Below are 18,615 nucleotides of genomic sequence, written 5' to 3' on the forward strand. Positions count from 1 at the left end.
GGGGGGAGAAAACAATTGAAATGGGAGTTAGAGCCACTTTCTGGGCTTGGAGGACCGGTCATTCCTTTGAAAGTTCAAAATTTTGGCCCAAACTTCGCCAGTGAGTTTATGTTTGGATGACCGGAAGCCAGAATCTACGACAGGTCATTGCTTGTCATGCAATGCGCCAGCGTGCTCGGAGGTGTCCATGGTGCTGGACGACCGGTAGCGAGAACCTATGACCAGTTGTCGCTTCCATACTTGGCTAAATTTCTCTCCCTTTCTTGCATTTTCAAACCGAACTTCGTGAAATCATAACTCTCTCATTTCAAAACCAAATGGGGTCGTTCTTTAGTTTAAATTGCACGTTTTTTAGTCACCTTTCTAATGGCATGGATCTTGTCCTGAAATTCTGATTGAAATTGACCATTTTACCCTTGTGAATCTCAAGGTCCCAGAGTGGACCCAAAGTTAAGGCTACTTCTATGTTCCGAGGTGGTTAGAAGCACCCATTACGACCTCGTTATGATGTTTATTGCATGGTAAGGAGTATAATGACCATTTTGCCCTTCGTGTCCTCGGGTCCTAACCGATTCAGACCCCCAGGTTCGGGTTGTTACAGTTTAAGAACGTATTATGTTTGGTGGCAGATGGTGGAGGCTGCGTTGTGTTTTAATTGATGACCAGTAATCAAAACAGTAACTTAGAGATTGTTATGAACACTGAAAGATTTTCTTAAGTATTTGCTTTGAATAAACTTGATCGTTTTGCTCTGATACCAATTGACGCGGGACAAGTAGTGTTTTGATAGTAACCAGAAAGAAATAAAGGGGTGAGAAAATAGAAGAATAGATAGACTAGAAGAAGGGGATGAGAAAATAGACGAAAGGGGCTGAGAACAGAGTGAATAGACAGGTAGGATAGACTGAACGGGTGAGAAAAGCAAGAACAGAAATGGGAGAAACATTAGAACACAGAGAGAGACTCAAAGAACGATAATCAATAATCTCCAAAACTAAGTTCCCAAATTACAAAGGAGCTTTTAAATAGGCAAATTATTAAGAAAACCCTAAAAAATAAAAATACCAAAATAATCCTAAAATTCAAACATGATAAAAAATAACAATAAACATAAATAAAACCCTAAATCACTAAAATCCCCAATTTTATTTCTCTTTCCCTCTCCTCCAAAAGTAATGTTGAAGCATGTGCTACTCATGTATCCGAGTCGTATCCCGTTCCCCATCACTTCTACATTTACAGGGAGGAGGCCCTATTTTAACAGCCCTTTGGGGCTGCTTGTGGACATCAACCCTTGTTCATATGTGCGTCACACCTTTTTGGGGCTGCTTGTGGACATCAACCCTTGTTCATATGTGTGTCACACCTTTTTAGACATCACAGAGAGTCTATCTTTTTTGTTTCTAATTATCCTGAAAAGATTGAATTTTACAAAGGAACTATGACAATGTCATTACACCTTCGACCTTCAAATTCAATAATAATCATTTTTCTTGTTGCGTAACATTATTATTGGCTGAGTTATAATTGTGTTGTCATTGGAGGATCTATGGGAGCATGGGGCCGGCTATGAACACTCTTTTTTTTTTTTTTTTTCTTTTTTATCTTATTCTCTTCTGAAGATTACCAATCTTTAAAATTATATTGCCTTCTATGGGTTCAATTGAATCTGAGGTGGAATTATTTTTTTGCATTCTTCTCATAAAATGTCTTCTAGATAGTGTCCTTGAAAACTGACGATATGCAGTTATTTCCTGTTGGACTGACTTACATCATGGTTAGCCAAAAGGAATTTGGTTAAACTAATTGTCTTTTTCACCAGGACAGTTGAATTTTTCTGCAAACATTAAAGTATGCAGTGATCTAATGACCATTTGATTAGCCAAAGAACCAAAGTTCTCCTTGATTGGTCAAAATAGGGTAATCAAGCTAGCTTTATAAAATCGTGTATTGTTGTGCAACAATAGGGAAATTTTTGTTTGTTTTCCCTCCATTTTAGCCATATTGATGTAATTAAATTTTTTTTTTTCTATCAAATTTTCACACAGAGCACTGGCATATCCACTGGGGGAGTTCTAGTTAAAAGAAGAGGAAGGATTAAAATTCATTAATCCTCAAGCACTTGAAGCTGATCGTGCATAAAAGAAAAGCAAACTGAACGATCTCCTTTTTCACAACATCTACTGATGATAATCTGGAAGCCCTATTTTAATAACTTGGTCACTTGATTTACTTTTAAATTAACTTAATTACTTTGTAGATTTATTGGACCTAGCATAGATGCAATTCTAGCATTTTAAGTTTGATGATCATTATACTCATAACTATATGATTTGATTTCATTGGTTGAGTCTCCCTTCCCAGAAAATAGAAAGTCCTGATGTTAACTCTTATCTCATGCCCCAAGATTCGATGAATCTTGCCATCTGACCTGTAAAATCCTTTAATTTCTTTAATGATTAATGTGACTAATGACCTGGAAAGGATATTGTTCATATTATATATATGTATATATTATAGTAGAAGGCTAGGCAGAAAACCTTGTTTTGCATATATTTCTCTCATTTGATATTCATACTTGCCCTGGACAACCTATTTTTGCTCATTCTTTCCATGAAACCTACCACTGCTCAAGGACTGAATCACACATATATTTTGATATATGCCCTCAGCCTCAGGGTCTATCTAACCTGGACCAAATTGAGGTATATAACGTATACCATTTTGCAAAAGATGATCAATAGATAATCTCATTGCCTTATCTGCAATGTCTAGTCATAGGAAGAAACATTTTTCATATTATCTTCCTAAAAACCATATATAATTGAAGTCCTTCCATTTAAGCCAAGTCCAAAAATGGTGAGATTGTAATTTACTATAATCTTACCCAACAAGTACAGTTATGGTTGTTTTCAACTTGTCGGTATATGTTAGAGTTAATTTTATTTAGAGGTTTATTGCTATGAGATAATATTTTTTGGTTCGTATTTTTAGTATTTACTTAGAGAATTGTCTAGACACCGTAGATCTGCAATGAGGCTACCACTTGTCTGGCAACATAATATTTAAGAGTATCCTTCTCATCTACCTATGTTATTCCAGCTCCCAAGGTTAAGTTGTGAACATGGTTCGAATGTCATGGAGGTCTGAGTTCTATGATTTAGGGTGCCCAAGAAGGGTGACTCTGCATACTTATGGATGCTTGAAGGAGGAATTATGGAGTTGCACAATGTAGTGTTGACTTGATTTATCTTAGTTTTGAAAGTTCTGTATCTGCCCTTGTTTGAAGGAGAAGTGATTTTAAAGGATCGTACACTCGCATGACTCTTTTTCACTCTATGTTTTGAAACTCACATGAATAACTAGTAATTATTGAGAAATAGCCCAAGGATACTTATTACTGTTTGAAAGTTTCAAATAGTTATAATCCTTTAGCATATGTTGCATGGATGTATAGATGACTGTAGTAAGATGTGAGCATTTTGAACAGTTGAGGCAGATAATTAGTTGTAGCAATGTTGATTTCTTGTGCCAAATGATTTGATTGGGTTAAGCTTTCAGAAGTGCAGGTTCATAAAAAAGATAAAAAACAAGTCCAAGAATTGCATCAAATTAGTCTTGGAAATTTCGTAATATGGTATTGTGATTGAAGTAAGAGTTTTCTATTCATGATTGGCCGTAGCTTTGGTATATTTGGACTGGTTCGGGTTGTCTATCTAAGAATAGGTAAGAGTTTTCGATTCAGGTTGTCTTTCTATGAATAGGACTAACTAAACGTTCATTTCTGTTAGTGATTAGTATCTTTCAATATATATCCTTAATAATGTTTCATTTGATATGTTTACACTTGGGCATTTGCATGACGTAGGGGATTCTAGAATAGAGTTGAAGATTAACTTGATAAACTTGGCTAGAGGAGAACAAATATTATTGAAGATTCGAGCATTGCGTTGTTTTCCATAGACGATGAACAAGAACCCTGCTTGATTTTGCTTTAGATCTCCAATTCAAGAATGCCCATATATATTAAGAATGGAATGCCTGCCATTAGAAAGTACAAAGAACAACACAAATATTGAAAATGATTCCAAATAGTATAGGAGAAACTACACAGAGAAAAAGAAAAGGATTGTGTTTCTTCAGCCAAGAGGCACAGATTGCATTATGCATACATTAGGTTGGTGCAAAAGCCTTACGACAGGATTATCCTTTGTATAGAGTCTTTCTAAAGCTGCAATCCATAAACAGAAAAACATTTGGGAATGGATGGCCGAAACTAGATTAAGGACTGCCAGTTTATGTTGTTGGTAATTGGAGGGGAGGGATGGGATAAGAATTCCAAGGTATGACCTAAGTCACATAATACGTCTAAACGGGTGTCGCTCCTGCGCTCCGCGCACGCTCTTTCTTCCGATCTCACTATGTGTGAGTTAAATTTTATCGTTTTCATGCTCCCGCTCTCGCATCTGCTTTGTGTGACATTTTGGGTATGACAAAAAGAAACTTTACCATTCGGGGAAGGCTTCCACAAGATGATATCTTTGTGAGATGAATTAGTGTTAGGTATATTTGATGGATTAATGTTAAGCCAAGGTACTAAATAGGTATTCCAATCTCGATCAAACAAAGCCAAATTGTTTGACAATAGAAGATTGGGTTTGATAGGGAACTTCCGATAAGAAAGTAAAAGAATGTTATTTGGAAGCATGTTATTTGCTGTATTTAATGATTTCGTTGATGCCTTTTTCATATGTTAATTAATTTCCTTGTTTCATATAAAAAAAAAAACCGTAGATAAATTAAAAATAAATTGTATCTAGTGTGAGGGGAACCTTTACATTGACCTTTTGGGCCATCTTAAGCATGATGATGAGACCGGATGGGAATTGCTTCCCGAATCGCTTGAGAGCTCACCACAACTAGAAACTCTTGTTTGTGAGGTGAAGTACTAAGCAATTTGATTGAACTAGTTTGTTGTAATGAAATTCGAAGTTATTTGTGCAATTACACAACAGTTGAAAGTTTTAATATTTCCTTTTCTGTTAGGCACTTTTTTATGACGGAAGAAAATATTTTTATTATGGAGGAGGAGGTAGAACCTACCGATTTGGTTTGGCATTTGCCAAGGAATGTGCCTTCCTGTTTGTTGTTTCACCTCAAGGTCGTTGAAATTAGGTATTTTTATGGGAGGAGTGATGAACTGAAAATGGCAAAGTATATCTTGAAGAATGTTCTTTCCTGTTTGTTGTTTCACCTCAAGGTCGAGCATTGTGTTCTTTCCATACATGATAAACACAAGCAACATCAGTGAGTTCAGAAACAAGAACCCTGCTTGATTTTGCTTTGGATCTCCAATTCAATAATGCCCATATAGGATATGAATGTCAATCATTAGGAAGCACATGAACACAACACAAATATTGAAAATGATTCCAAATTTATGTGTTTCTTCAGCCGAGAGACCGCGTATTACATACATTAGGGTGGTGAAGAAATCTTAAAGCAGGATTATTCTTCGCAGAGTTACTTTAGAGCTGCAATCCACAAACAGAAACAATGTTTGGGAATACAAGGCTGAAACCAGATCAAGGGCTGCTAGTTTATGTTGGTGGTGATGGAAGGTGAGAGATGGGATAAGAATTTCAAGGTATGATGAAAAAGGAAATTTAGCATTTGGGGAAGGTTTCCACAAAAAGTTATCTTCTTGAGATGAATTAGGGTTGGGGATAGTTTCCCACCTTTCCTTCCACTGTTAAACTTTGTGCTGAATTAAGTCCCTTGCAATATGCCCCTACTGGAGTAGTTTTTCCCAACACCAGGATGAGTTGTTGTTTGGAATCTCAACTGTCCAAAAACTCCACCTGGACTAAATATTTTACATCCAAACAAACGGAAAAGCCGTAGTGCTGCCTCTGTTTTTCAAAAAAAAAAGCACACACACACACACAATTACGCACACATGCACACAGATATCAGAAAACTTGAGCTTTTTAGTCTCTCATGAAGCCACCATGGTGAGTTGGTGACTGAATGGAAATACTTTTTAATCCAAATTGTTGCTGGAGAAAGTAGAAAAATGTGCTTATCAACTTTCTTGTGAAAGCCAAATTTTATGGTTTTTGACATACGAAATGGCTTAAGTCAGATGATTTAATTAATTAATTAACAGTCTTAAAATCAAACATAGCTAATTTGCTTTTAAATGAAATATAATGTTATAAAAATTAGGGTTAAAATTTTAAAACTCCTGTCCACTCTTAAAATCGTGCATAAAATCCTCTGGTTAATTAAAAAAAAAAAAAATCATAAAACAACAAAATTTATCAAATTACTCCAAAACTAATAACCAACCCGATAAATGGGTTGTGAAATATCAATTTTGACTTTATTATTTAATATTAAATTAAAACCTACAATTATTATTGTTTTAATTTCACTACGGTTTGATCAAATATCACACAAAAATAACCTTTCCAAAATTACTATTACTTAGACCTCAAATCACTTTTCCGTTAAGTTTAATGTCAAAAAATCATAAATGACAATTTTACCCCTATTATTAAAATTTATTTTAAATCAAAATATCAACTAACTTAAAAGACAATTTTACCCCTCATTAATTACCTCTTACACCTATCCACCCCACTTCTGTCAATATCATTCTCTCTCTTGACCATTTTGCTGAAGAACCTCCTCTACGTTTCACCAAGCTCGCATGTTCCTCTTCTCCTCCTCTCAATATGATAATCAGAATCATTCCAATCAAATCTCCTTTCTGGGTGTAAGAATTGGTAAATCCAAAGAGAGAACGATCGAAGGTGCAACAACTTCATAGGATCGACTCTATCAAATTTCATCGCCGATAACACCATCCAATCGTAGACGACGATCTTCTGGCTCTCACCATGAAATCGCTGACGGCCATCTCGTAAATTTCTGCAATACTTCTTATATCTCTCTATCTGGTTCCAACTTTCCTTTAATTTCTTTTTACTTCTTTGCACAAAACCCACAATCAAAATCTCTCAGTATTAGAGAACTGGTTGATTTCCTTGAAATTAAACTTTATTCCCATTCCAAATTATTAGAGAACTGGTTGATTTTCTTGAAATGCGAGTTGGAAATAATAGAAATAAGTTTTTCCATGCTTGAACCTTACCAATTCATTCTCTATCGAGGCTTGTTCTATATTCACATTAGAAGGAAATTAATAACTCAATTATTCGTCTACATGTAAGTAACTCTGATAAAGTAACAACAATGTCAGCAAGTATATTAATCAATAACATTGTTTTCAGGCATGGCTGGCTATGGAAAATTCCAAAAATATAAAATCATTCGTAAAGTTCCTCTTAATGACCAATTCAAACAAATGAATAGATATCATTTAAGTTGCAAAAATAAAAAAATAAATTATTTTTCCAGTAAATATTTAGGTTTGCTTCAATTGAATGCTACATTTTTAAAAATAATAATAATAATAATCCATAATTGCAATAAGGACGTGGTTGTGTTGAGACTCTGGGTTGACGCCATCGGGTCACTGTCCAACCTTCTACAAGCAATGATAAGTTGAATTCTGTGATTGTCTTTTTTTTTTTCTTTTTCTTTTTTTCTCTTTTTTCTTTATTCCATATTTTTGGAAGTTATTGGAAACTTGATGGTGATGGAGAGATGATGTAATGGTGGTGGTGACTTGGTCATTTCTGCTAATTCCATGCACATATGCATATGTATGTGTGTGTATATATATATATATATGTATGTGTTATATATATATATGTATGTGTATTTACTTATAATTGATTCATAGTTGTCAACTAATTTTCTCTCTGATTTATGTATATGTATATGTATATATATATATATACGTGTGTGTGTGACTGGTGGTGGTGCTGGCCATGGTGGTGACGTGATAGTGGTGATTGATTAGTGTGCGTGACTAGTGGCTATTTTGGTTACTTACCGTGATTTTTATGGGTTGTTAAGTTATTTTATACATTAATTTTTTTTTTAATAAGTCAATATAAAGTCAAAGGGGTCAACAATGTCTTTTCACATTTAAAAAGTGGTCTGACACATTTAAAAAGTAACTTTTGGGATATGAATGAAAACGAACCAAACTTTTTTAATGTGAGTGATAATAATTTTCGAAAAATGTATCTATGTGATATTTGACCAAACATGAGAGGCATCAGTGAAATTAACCCTTATTATTTTAAAATTACAAAAATGCCTCTTTATAATAATATTATTTATGGTTAATTTCAATAACACCTTCCCCGATTTGACTAAATATCACATTAAAACAACTTTCAAAAATAACTATCACTCACATTACAAACGTTTGGTCCATATTTCATTCACACCCCCAAAATTACTTTTTAATTATGTCAAACCATTTTTTACTTTATGTGTAAAAATGTATTGTTACCAAAATTCCCTTTAACCTAAAGAATTAATTAAAAGACGAAAATATCCATACCTTTTCCCAAACAATATAATCACCCAATTCAATTATACACATATTCAAATATATATATATATATATATATATATATATATTTATGGAAAATGATGGCAGAACTATGTGAAACTTTACATGAATACAGAGGCTGAGATGGCATCCTAAACAAATGAGTGACGGAGATTAGTGATTCCAAATTGTTAGTCGTCAGTACTCAAAATAATTGAAGCCTTGGCCGTGTCTCATTTTGGTTCACTTGTTTTTCCAAAGACTTTTGAAGCTTCCAGTCAACTACTCCTCTTGCTCTGGTACTTGGTTTGAATCCCAATTTCATATTCTCATACTGCTCAAATTTCCACCATCGTATCCCTTGTCTTTTCTTGCTTTGGTTATTGCTTTCGTTCACAAACTGATCAACCCCCTCTTCCTCTTGCTCTTTGCTCTTTCGCTTGGTTGGAATCTGATTAGGTGCAAGCAAAACCCACTTTGGTTTGTCAATCTTCCTCAAACCTATACATCTCTTTTCACAAAGGATCGATGGAGGTTGCGGGGATCTTTCTGGGGCCGATCATTCAGGTGCTGCTTGAAAAGTTGGTCTCTCCGGCGGTGTCAATTCATTCTCGTCGGGAGGGAATCCATGGTGAGTTGAAGAAGTTGGAGAAAATGTTGCCATCTATTCGTGCTGTTCTCGCTAACGCAGAGGACAAGCTATTGCTATTGGAAAATGATGCTGCTGTCAAATTGTGGATGGACGATCTCACCGACTTGGCTTACGATTTGGATGATTTGCTGGATGACTTGGCTACTCAAACTTTGATCAAGCCAGAATCTCATGCCAGCAGCAGTACTAGTAAGGTACCAAAACTCAACCCAGCTGTTAAGCTTTATCGTAATGTGAGGTCCAAGTTAACTACTTCCAAAAATGATATGAGGTCCAAGATAAAGGACATCACTAAAAGATTAGAAGATATTGAAATACGAAAGAGTTTTCTGAAATTGAAAGAGAATGCTGAAGTGATTGGGTTCAAGACAATCAGAGAAGGTCGGGAAACGACTTCTTTGGTCTGCAGCTCTGAAGTTTGTGGCAGAGTACAAGATCAAGAGGCTATCATTGCGGAGTTGTTGAAGGATAAAGCTAGTGCTGACAATTTCTGTGTCATTCCCATTGTGGGCATGGGAGGCATTGGTAAGACAACTCTCGCTCAGCTCGCCTATAATCATGAACGTGTAGAGGGTCGTTTTGATGTCAAGGCATGGGTTTGTGTTTCTGATGATGTTCGTGCATATGTTCATAGAGTGACAAAGGCTTTTTTTGAGCAAGTCTCTTTAAAAACTCACGACTCCATGTCTTTGGAAACGCTTCAACAGAATTTAAAGGAGAGCTTGTCAGGGAAGAAGTTTCTTCTTGTTTTGGATGATGTTTGGAACGACAAGTATGAAGATTGGGAGGTACTAAAACGTCCTTTTAAAGTTGGGGCACCTGGGAGCAAAATTATTGTCACAACTCGTAATGGAGCAGTTGCAAAAACCATGGCTCTGTCTCGGTCGGCTTGCCATCTAAAAGGCCTGTCGGAAGATGAATGCCTATCTTTACTTGCCCATCATGCACTCGGGAAAGAAAACTTTGATGCATATCCAAGTCTAAAAGGAATTGGTATGGAAATAGTGAATAAATGTAAAGGCTTGCCTTTGGCTGTAAAAACACTTGCATGCCTCTTGCGGTCTAGACCCCCAAGTAAGTGGGTAGACATATTGAATAGCAAGATATGGCATTTACACGAACAAAGAGGTATTCTTCCAGTCCTTCAATTGAGCTATCATCATCTCCCATCTCATTTGAAGCAATGCTTTGCCTACTGTGCAACATTTCCAAAAGACTATGAATTTGACAAAGCTGAGCTAGTTCTACTGTGGATGGGGGTAGGTCTTTTGCAGCTATCAAAAGAAAAGGATCGAATGGAGGATTTTGGCAATAAGTGTTTTGATGATCTATTATCAAGGTCATTTTTTCAACAATCTGGTGGTAGTAAATCATGCTTTGTGATACCTGACCTTCTACATGATCTAGCTGTACATATAAGTGAGGATATATGTTTTATGCTAGATAAGTTGGAGGGTAATAAGCACTTTGAAATTCCTAAACGAGCTCGACACTTGTCATTTGTTCGTCAAGAATTTGAAGTCTTTCAAAAGTTTAGGCCTATTTCCAAAGTTCAGCATTTGCGGACTCTATTAGCATTACCAAATCAGGCAAATGCTTTGCCGAGATATTTCTTAGCAAACAAGGTTTTGTTTGATTTATTGCCAAATTTGCAGTGCATAAGGGTGCTATCGTTGCTTGGTTATTCGATAACTGAGTTATCAGACTCAATTGGCCATTTGAAGCATCTCAGGTATCTTAATTTATCTAAGACTTCAATCAGATCGTTACCTGAATCAGTGAGTACTCTCTACAATTTACAAACATTGTTATTGCACAGTTGCAAAAATCTTTGTATGCTTCCTCTAAACATTGAGAATTTAATTCATCTGCGCCATCTTGACATTGTTGATACTGTGCAACTACGAGAGATGTCCTCAGGGATTGGTGGACTGACGAATTTGCAAACACTGTCAAAGTTTGTTGTGGGCAAAAACTGTGGGGCACGACTGAAAGAGTTGGAGAATCTGAGGCTTTTACGAGAGAGTATTTCTATTACAGAGTTGCAAAATGTAATGGATCTTCAAGATGAAAATGAGGCAATTCTAATGGATAAGCAGTACCTCCATGAATTAGAGTTGGCATGGTGTACAGAATTCAATGATTTTCGAAATGGAAATCTTGAATTGGAAGTACTTGGCAAGCTACAACCTCACGGAAATTTGAGAAAGCTCAAAATTATGTTCTATGGGGGCACAAAATTTCCAAGTTGGATAGGTGATCCATCATTCTATGAAATGGTTAAACTGACTCTTGTAGGCTGTAAAAAATGCAAATGTTTACCACCATTGGGGCAACTATGCATGCTCAAAGAGCTACGCATTCAAGGCATGCATGAAGTGAAAAAGTCGGGGGATGATTTCTATGGGGATTGTTTTTCTTCGGCAGTTCCTTTTGCATCACTGGAGAGTTTGATATTTGAAGACATGCCAGCATGGGAAGAATGGTCTTCTTCTATTTCTAGTGGTGCTGAAGAAGCTGTAAGACAATTCCCTCGCCTCCGTGAGCTCAGTATACGTTGTTGTCCCAAGTTGATTATGGTTTCACTTTCAAGACTTCCTTCTCTTCAAAAATTATACTTGAAAGAGTGTCAGGAGGTGGTGCTAAAAAGTATAATTGATGTGACCTCACTAACCAGCTTGGAAGTTGAGAATATTACAGGCCTATCACAGCTTGAGGAAGCATTGGTGCAGTCCTTCGTAACACTTGAAAGTCTTCTCATTAAGGAATGTAACGAACTGGTGGCTTTGTGGCAAAATGGGGTGCCTTGCATTAACCTTCAGAAATTGCATATAAGAGATTGTGTGAATCTTGAGAAGTTGCCAAATGAGCTGAAAAAGCTCACGTCTCTCACGTCTTTGGTAATGAAGGGGTGTTCAAAACTTGTGTGCTTTCCAAAGGCAGGTGTCCCGCCCACGCTTAGAACACTTGAGATAGAGAATTGCAATGAGTTGAAGTCCCTGCCTGAAGGCATCTCTGGTCTTGAAGTATTGAAGATTGAAAGATGTTCATCATTGAGATCCTGGCCCGCCCAAAATATGTTATCCACCACTCTTAAGTTTCTTTTTATTTCTGATTGCATGAATTTAGAGTTGATGATGCTACAGCAGCATCAGGAGGAGGAAGACTTTAAGAACATTGATATTATGTCATCAGTTGCAGATTTAACCATCCGGAATTGGCCAAACATTGGAATGTTTCTCGGCTGTGAAAATAATTTCACTAGTCTCTGTGATCTGGAGATACGTGATTGCGATGTTCTAGAGTCCTTATCCATCCCAGAAAGAGGCTTACCCAACCTCAGATTTCTTACAGTCTGTAATTGCGAGAATCTGAGATCCTTGCTTACGACCGACCAGGATCTTCAAAACCTCAATTTCCTTCGGATATATAAATGTCCTGGTCTCAAGTCCATTTCAGAAAGAGGCTTGTCCACCCCCAACCTTAGATGGCTTAGGATCACCAGCTGCAAAAATCTGAGTTCGTTTCCATTGGATCAGGTTCAAAGCCTAGCATCACTTGAATCAATGCATATATATAGTTGTCCATGTCTTGAGTCCTTTCCTCAAGAAAATTTTCAGTTCCCTCCCAACCTTATTGAACTTCGTATTGGCGGTTGGTGGAAACTCAAGCCCTTGTCAGAGTGGGGTCTGCACCGACTCACCTCTCTTCAACAACTTGAAATTGATGGTGGATATCCAGAGATGGTCTCCTTTCCTCATGAGGAGAACTATCTACTTCCAGCAACTCTAACCAAATTACGAATTCAAGATCTGCCGAATCTAATATCCATATCATCCAAGGGCCTTCAAAATCTCACCTCTCTTCAACATCTAAGCATCTTCGACTGCCCAAAGCTTCGATCCTTACCAAAGGAAGGGCTGCCTTCAACGCTTGAATGTTTACAAATGACTGATTGTCCACTTGAAAAACGGTGCTCGAAGGAAGACAGAGGTGACTACTGGCCCAAGATTGCCCACATCCCCTACGTCGGAGTACATGGCAATTTGCTTAACTACTATAGTTGAGACTGAACCCATGTTCTACATTCTATTTTCTTTTGTCAGGTAAGCTCATGTTCTACAGTCTCTCTCATGCCTCTCATTTTAATCGTTCATTTCGAATTAATGCCAGCTTCGAGTGATTAAGTGTAGTTGCTGGTGCACCTGTAATGTCTGTGTATGTATGTGCATATGTGTATATATGTATGTGTATGGTGCAATTTAAAAGCAAAAGAAAAAGAAAAAAAGAAATTCAAAAATATAGGCATGTCTAAAAGAAACTTGAAGCAAAGTGGTTATTTCTATTGTTGAATGTAACTTTTTGTACATGCAGGCATGTCTAAAAGAAACTTGAAGCAAGTCAACCAGCAGCTTCCTCAAGCTCCATTGCTGGCCCTTCCCCTAATGATTTGTACGCTAAAGTGATGGGAGAGGAGAGAAGGGGTTGTGTTCGAATGTGTGGTTTGGGATTTACACCAAACGATACTTGGGGACCTCCTCTCACTTAAGTGGAGCTGATGAGGAGGACCATCCAATCCGAGGAAGAAGTGCGTGTTGTACTTGCATGGTTGGAAGGTGTTGAACAGACCATGTCATATTTAGGCCGAGTGCATAAAATTCAAAACTTACAGCAACAAATGGCCATACTTCTGCACCAAAATGCAAAATTCTGGTAGACAGGTAAATTCAAATTCTACAATGGTGCCAAGTGAATTCTACATAGTTTAGCCTCATACTTCTGTGACTAGCTCTTACTTTTGAATTGTGATATTCTACAAAGGCTGAAGCTTATGATGACTTGAAATTCTACAATATTTAGTAATCAGTGGTGAAGTTGAAATCCAATTTCTATGATGACTAGCTAATTAAATGAAACTAAGAGTTTGTTTCTGAACAATTGATGTAAACAAAAAAAATAAAGTTGATTATGAATAAATAAGACACTTTTTTTCTCGGGCAAGTGAATAAACAAGACACATTACACATCATTTTTTATGAGAAGAGACTAGAATAATTAATTCACACTCATTGCCAAGGAGTGCTGCAAAGAGATCAATGCCAATTGTACATGAAGTAGGATTCCGGTATGTGCGTGTTACATTAATTAAGATTAAGACTAAACTAAGTTATGAACTGAATTACGACTAAGATTACTCTTAAGTTATGTTAGAAAATTGAAGATGGAAATTAATACATTGCAAGAATGTAAATTGTTGGGTCTATGTGAATTGTCTTCTATATAGAAGACTTTACCTTTAATAATTGATTTAGGATAATTGCTGGTGTGAAGTGTTATCTCCACTTACAGCTAGAATCATATATGCAAAATAATTTTTTAATTAAGCAAAATTTAGGAAATTTGATACGTTCAAAAGCCAAAGCAATAATACCCATAAACTGAGCTGAAATTAACATATCACTTGTGAGTCGATGATGTCTATCTTCTAATTATTTCATACATATCATAGTAAGCGAAAATGCCGAAGGATTGAAGTTGCCCTGAGGAAGAAACTGCATGTCGTTATACGGAGGTAACCAGATTTTATGTAGGCTGTTTAGTAAGTTAAATCCTTGCAAAAAAAAAAAAAATCTTTTTAATCACTGAATCAGATTTGTGATAGGTTTCTAATACTAACCATTTTTGGATAAAATTTGTGATAGGTACCTCATACTTCTAGTTCTCCAACAAATTCTCTGCAATTCCTGTTCTAGCCATGGAACTTCGTCTATGGTGATCATCTTAAAAACTCTTACTTCTAAATTTTGAAAAACTGATTGTCTGATTTTGTTTGGTTTTTTTTTTGGGTAAAATCTGTGATAGGTTCCTCGTACTTCCGATGCTCCAACGAACTCCCAACATTTTGGTTCTAGCCGTCGAACCTCATCTGTGGGAGTCCTTGTCCTTCCATCTTCGACTGCCTGAAATCCATATCATCATCATCCAAGGGCGGTGGCCGTGGCCTCCAAAATTCTCACCTCTTCAACATCTAGAGATAAATGCCCCGAGCTTCGATCCTTACCAAAGGAATGCCTACCTTCCACTCTTCGAAGTCTTCAACTCAGGAAATGTCCACTTCTTGAACAACATATTTGCCCTCATCCCCTTTGTCGCAATATATGGTAATTAACTCACCTTTTTCAGATTATGAAACCTACTATATTCTATTTTTTTCTGTCAGGTACGCTCATGTTCTACAGTCTTTCTCATGCCTCTCATTTTAATCGCTCATCATCACCACATCACACATGGAATTTCCTGCTCTCAATATGCATCAATATATATATATATATATATATAACCACCTTGATCAGGTGTAGTTGCTGGTGCACCCAATTAATTTTCAGGGATTTAAATTTTAGGCTTAACCAAAATGGCATTTTCTCCTTCCCCTTCTAAGTGTCTTCCCTTTTATTTGTGATTTGATTCACTCCATTGCAGAAAATGGTCCATAAATTTTACATTTATGCAGTGCATGTGTTGCCTAATGAACTCTTGGTTGGAGCAGAACAAGTAAAATTATTTTACACTTTCCAGACTGAGGTGATACTTCTTCTTCTTTCACAGCCTCTTCATTTTGATACCATGTTTAGCCCTTTAATTACAGTCCTTATACACAAAGTTTATTTCTATTTATGTCTCTTCTTCTAGCAACAGAGAAAGAAAATAAATAAATAAATAAATCTGACACTTTGTTCTGGAATATGAATCACTTTTGCATGTCCCATTTCACCAGCCTGTTGGGCAAACTGTGAACATGAAACTGCTGTGTCACAAACCTTTTTGGACATCTTGGAAGAGTCTATCCTTTTGTCTCAAATGTTGTAAGAATGAGAAGTGAATTCTGAGTCCTGTTAAGGAAATGTTTAAATGTCATTACACCTTGGAGGTTCAGATTCAACAGTTATAATTTGTATGATGCATAAAATTATTGTTGGCCAAGATAGACTATTATGTCATCAGTGGACAATTTATGGAATCAAGGGCTGCCTATGAACATGATTCTACTCTTTTTGCAGAATGATTTTGATAATTTATGGGTGCTCTAGGAGGGCGATTGTATTTGAAGGAGGAATTGTGTTGTATGTTTTGCTTGTGAATATTTTGAGTTGTATGTTTCAAAGGAGTTGTACTGTGTGATCTTGACTTGATTGATCACGTGGTCTAATTTGAATTTCTTCGTCTTTTTGAAGGAGGAACATGTCAACCAATAATGGATGCACACAACCATCGACGATGAAATTCATGCCAGCGCTAATCATGGTGAGATTAGGTGACTATTTACATGTATCAGATGAAGTATAGATGATTGCAGTAAGATTGTTGCAACTTTTTTGATCCTGGATTACAGTTAAAAAAGAGATTGTGTAGCAGGGTTTGAAATTTAAAATCTGAAGCGAGTGGGATTCTACTTCATAAATATATATATATATATATATATATATATATATATATATCTTCCCTTCCATATGTATTTGAAGTACACATTTATTTCATCCAGACATCCAAATGTGTATTATCCAATTTCTATCTCTGTTCTTGAATTCTGCAATCTTTTGCGTTGGGCATTCTTTAATTTGATCCCTAGAAGAATTGTTATCGTGATGCGTATATATTTTTGTGTGTGTTTTATTAGAATCATTGACTCTGCCAGTCCTAAGATTTTTGTTGATTAAGCTCTTGGGAACCACTCATTAAAAAACATTCTGAGGCAACCACTTGTATTGTTTTTGGTCAATCTCATCACTTTGATGTGCATTAAAGTTCATTTTGAACAAAAAAAAAATTCCGTAGTTGATTCTTTTCTAACATAATTTTTACATTGTAGTTAGCCATCTACAATGAATTTATTTTACTTCTATAATATAATTATTTTATTAAATTAACTATTTTTCATAAATCAACAATAATCATTTTTTTCTTTGAAAATTAAATTAACACAATTAAATATATATGTGTATTAAAAGGATTTTTTCATTCTTTGTATAGAATTGAAGAATTATATTAAGCCACTTTCAAAAACTTGTCCTTATGTAACTAAACATTTTTAAGATGATACGTTTGAAATTAATAAATGCATCATTGCTTAGTATGGCACGTAAGACTCGTATTGTCAAGTGCAAGAAATTGGTTTGATTTTAACAAGGTAAACCACTTTGTGAAAGTAATACAAAATTAGATATGCTCACATTTTGTTCTTCTAACACCTCAAATTTACATAATGGCCATTTAGTTTTAAAAATCAATAACAATTTTTAGTAATTTTTTAAATCATTTATGCATAATAATCTTCATATTTTGTTGATGGGTTTTAAATTAAGCCACTATGGCAGGGTAAAAGACTCTGTAGCCACAATACTAAGACCCAAATAAAAAAATAAAAAATACTCAATTAACAAGTTAAAAACCATAATAGGACCATGCTTAGATTTATAATATAATAAATAAAACTATTCATAATAATTGGCATGGAGTCATGGACTAATGAGAACCATAAATCAACTTTTAATAGAATAGACTAATAACAAATATTCTTACGTAATATCTTGGAAATCAAAAATTTTAAATTTTTTATAGTCATTTTCAAACGGACATTATTTGGCGCATGTGAGACGAGAAAATGTGTTCGACGATGGAATTTTGAAATATTCGACGAGGCTAACACCACCAACTTTCATAGACAAATTAAAACCATAATAAGTCCATGTTAAAATTATAATATAAAAATAAAAATATTTAAAATAATTGACATGATAGTGGAAAATACAAATTAATTTGCTGGTTGTTTTGACTTGCATCCAATCAATGATTGAGAGGAGGAGTGGAAGAGAGAAAGAAGTCTTCCTTTATAAGGTAGCAAAAAAAGTGAAAGGAAAGGTGAAGACTGGTGTTGGGTTTCTCTCCTATTTCTTAAATAAAGGGTTTTGATTTGATAATACCAACATCTTTGCTGCTGCATCACATTTCAGGTTTGCCAACCCTTGATTTGTTTGATCATCAACCTTCCAAAACTCAGAGAAAGCAATCGAGCAATGACAACCGTTGATCTTTGTACGGTTATGTGGGCCCCTTCTTCATCATCATTGATCACTTTCACACGTGGTTAACAACCAGCTGCAGATGAAAGAGATAGGTGAGAGAGTCCAGAGTTGGTGTGGTGGAGACATCTGTGTGAATTGAGAATGAGGTGGACAAGTAGGACCTACACTTTCTACAAAGCGCGTGTTTTGTACACTCAAATAAATAATTATTATTTTATCATAGCTAAATACTATATTCAATTATTTGATAGTTAAACATAATTTGGATGTAATTTAGTTTATGGTTCGCGATTCCGCAAAATCGATTCGCGACATATTGATCAGTTTGTAATTATTTTTTAAGAGTTTAATATTGTTACATATTTTTATAAATTGGTCAATTTAATCGATTTACACTGATATTCATC

General features: G+C 35.7%; 1 protein-coding gene across 6 annotated transcripts; it reads left to right on the plus strand.

Annotated features, from left to right (window-relative positions):
• Window positions 1-8,715: 8,715 nt before the first annotated feature.
• On the plus strand, window positions 8,716-16,778 carry LOC132286400 (putative disease resistance RPP13-like protein 1). 6 transcript variants are annotated; one of them, XR_009472763.1, is made up of 7 exons: window positions 8,716-13,234; window positions 13,503-13,849; window positions 14,638-14,700; window positions 14,831-14,900; window positions 14,991-15,289; window positions 15,609-15,710; window positions 16,361-16,778. XR_009472763.1 is itself a non-coding variant. In XM_059788732.1 (2 exons), the coding sequence occupies exon 1, from the start codon at window positions 9,005-9,007 to the stop codon at window positions 13,193-13,195; it is 4,191 nt and encodes a 1,396-aa protein (XP_059644715.1). In that variant the 5' UTR covers window positions 8,716-9,004; the 3' UTR covers window positions 13,196-13,234; window positions 13,434-13,460. The 6 variants fall into 6 exon arrangements, 1 of the variants encoding a protein (XP_059644715.1); XR_009472765.1 differs by having other exon boundaries at window positions 15,640-15,710; XR_009472764.1 differs by lacking the exon at window positions 15,609-15,710.
• Window positions 16,779-18,615: the final 1,837 nt, after the last annotated feature.

This window comes from Cornus florida, unplaced genomic scaffold (assembly GCF_030987335.1).
Source record: "Cornus florida cultivar Cherokee Brave unplaced genomic scaffold, ASM3098733v1 CherokeeBrave_3.0.0_Hap2_Chr11, whole genome shotgun sequence".
Lineage (NCBI taxonomy): Eukaryota > Viridiplantae > Streptophyta > Magnoliopsida > Cornales > Cornaceae > Cornus > Cornus florida.

Excerpts from the sequence above, each read along its gene's own strand:
- LOC132286400 (XM_059788732.1), top strand. The coding sequence starts at position 9,005 with ATGGAGGTTGCGGGGATCTTTCTGGGGCCGATCATTCAGGTGCTGCTT.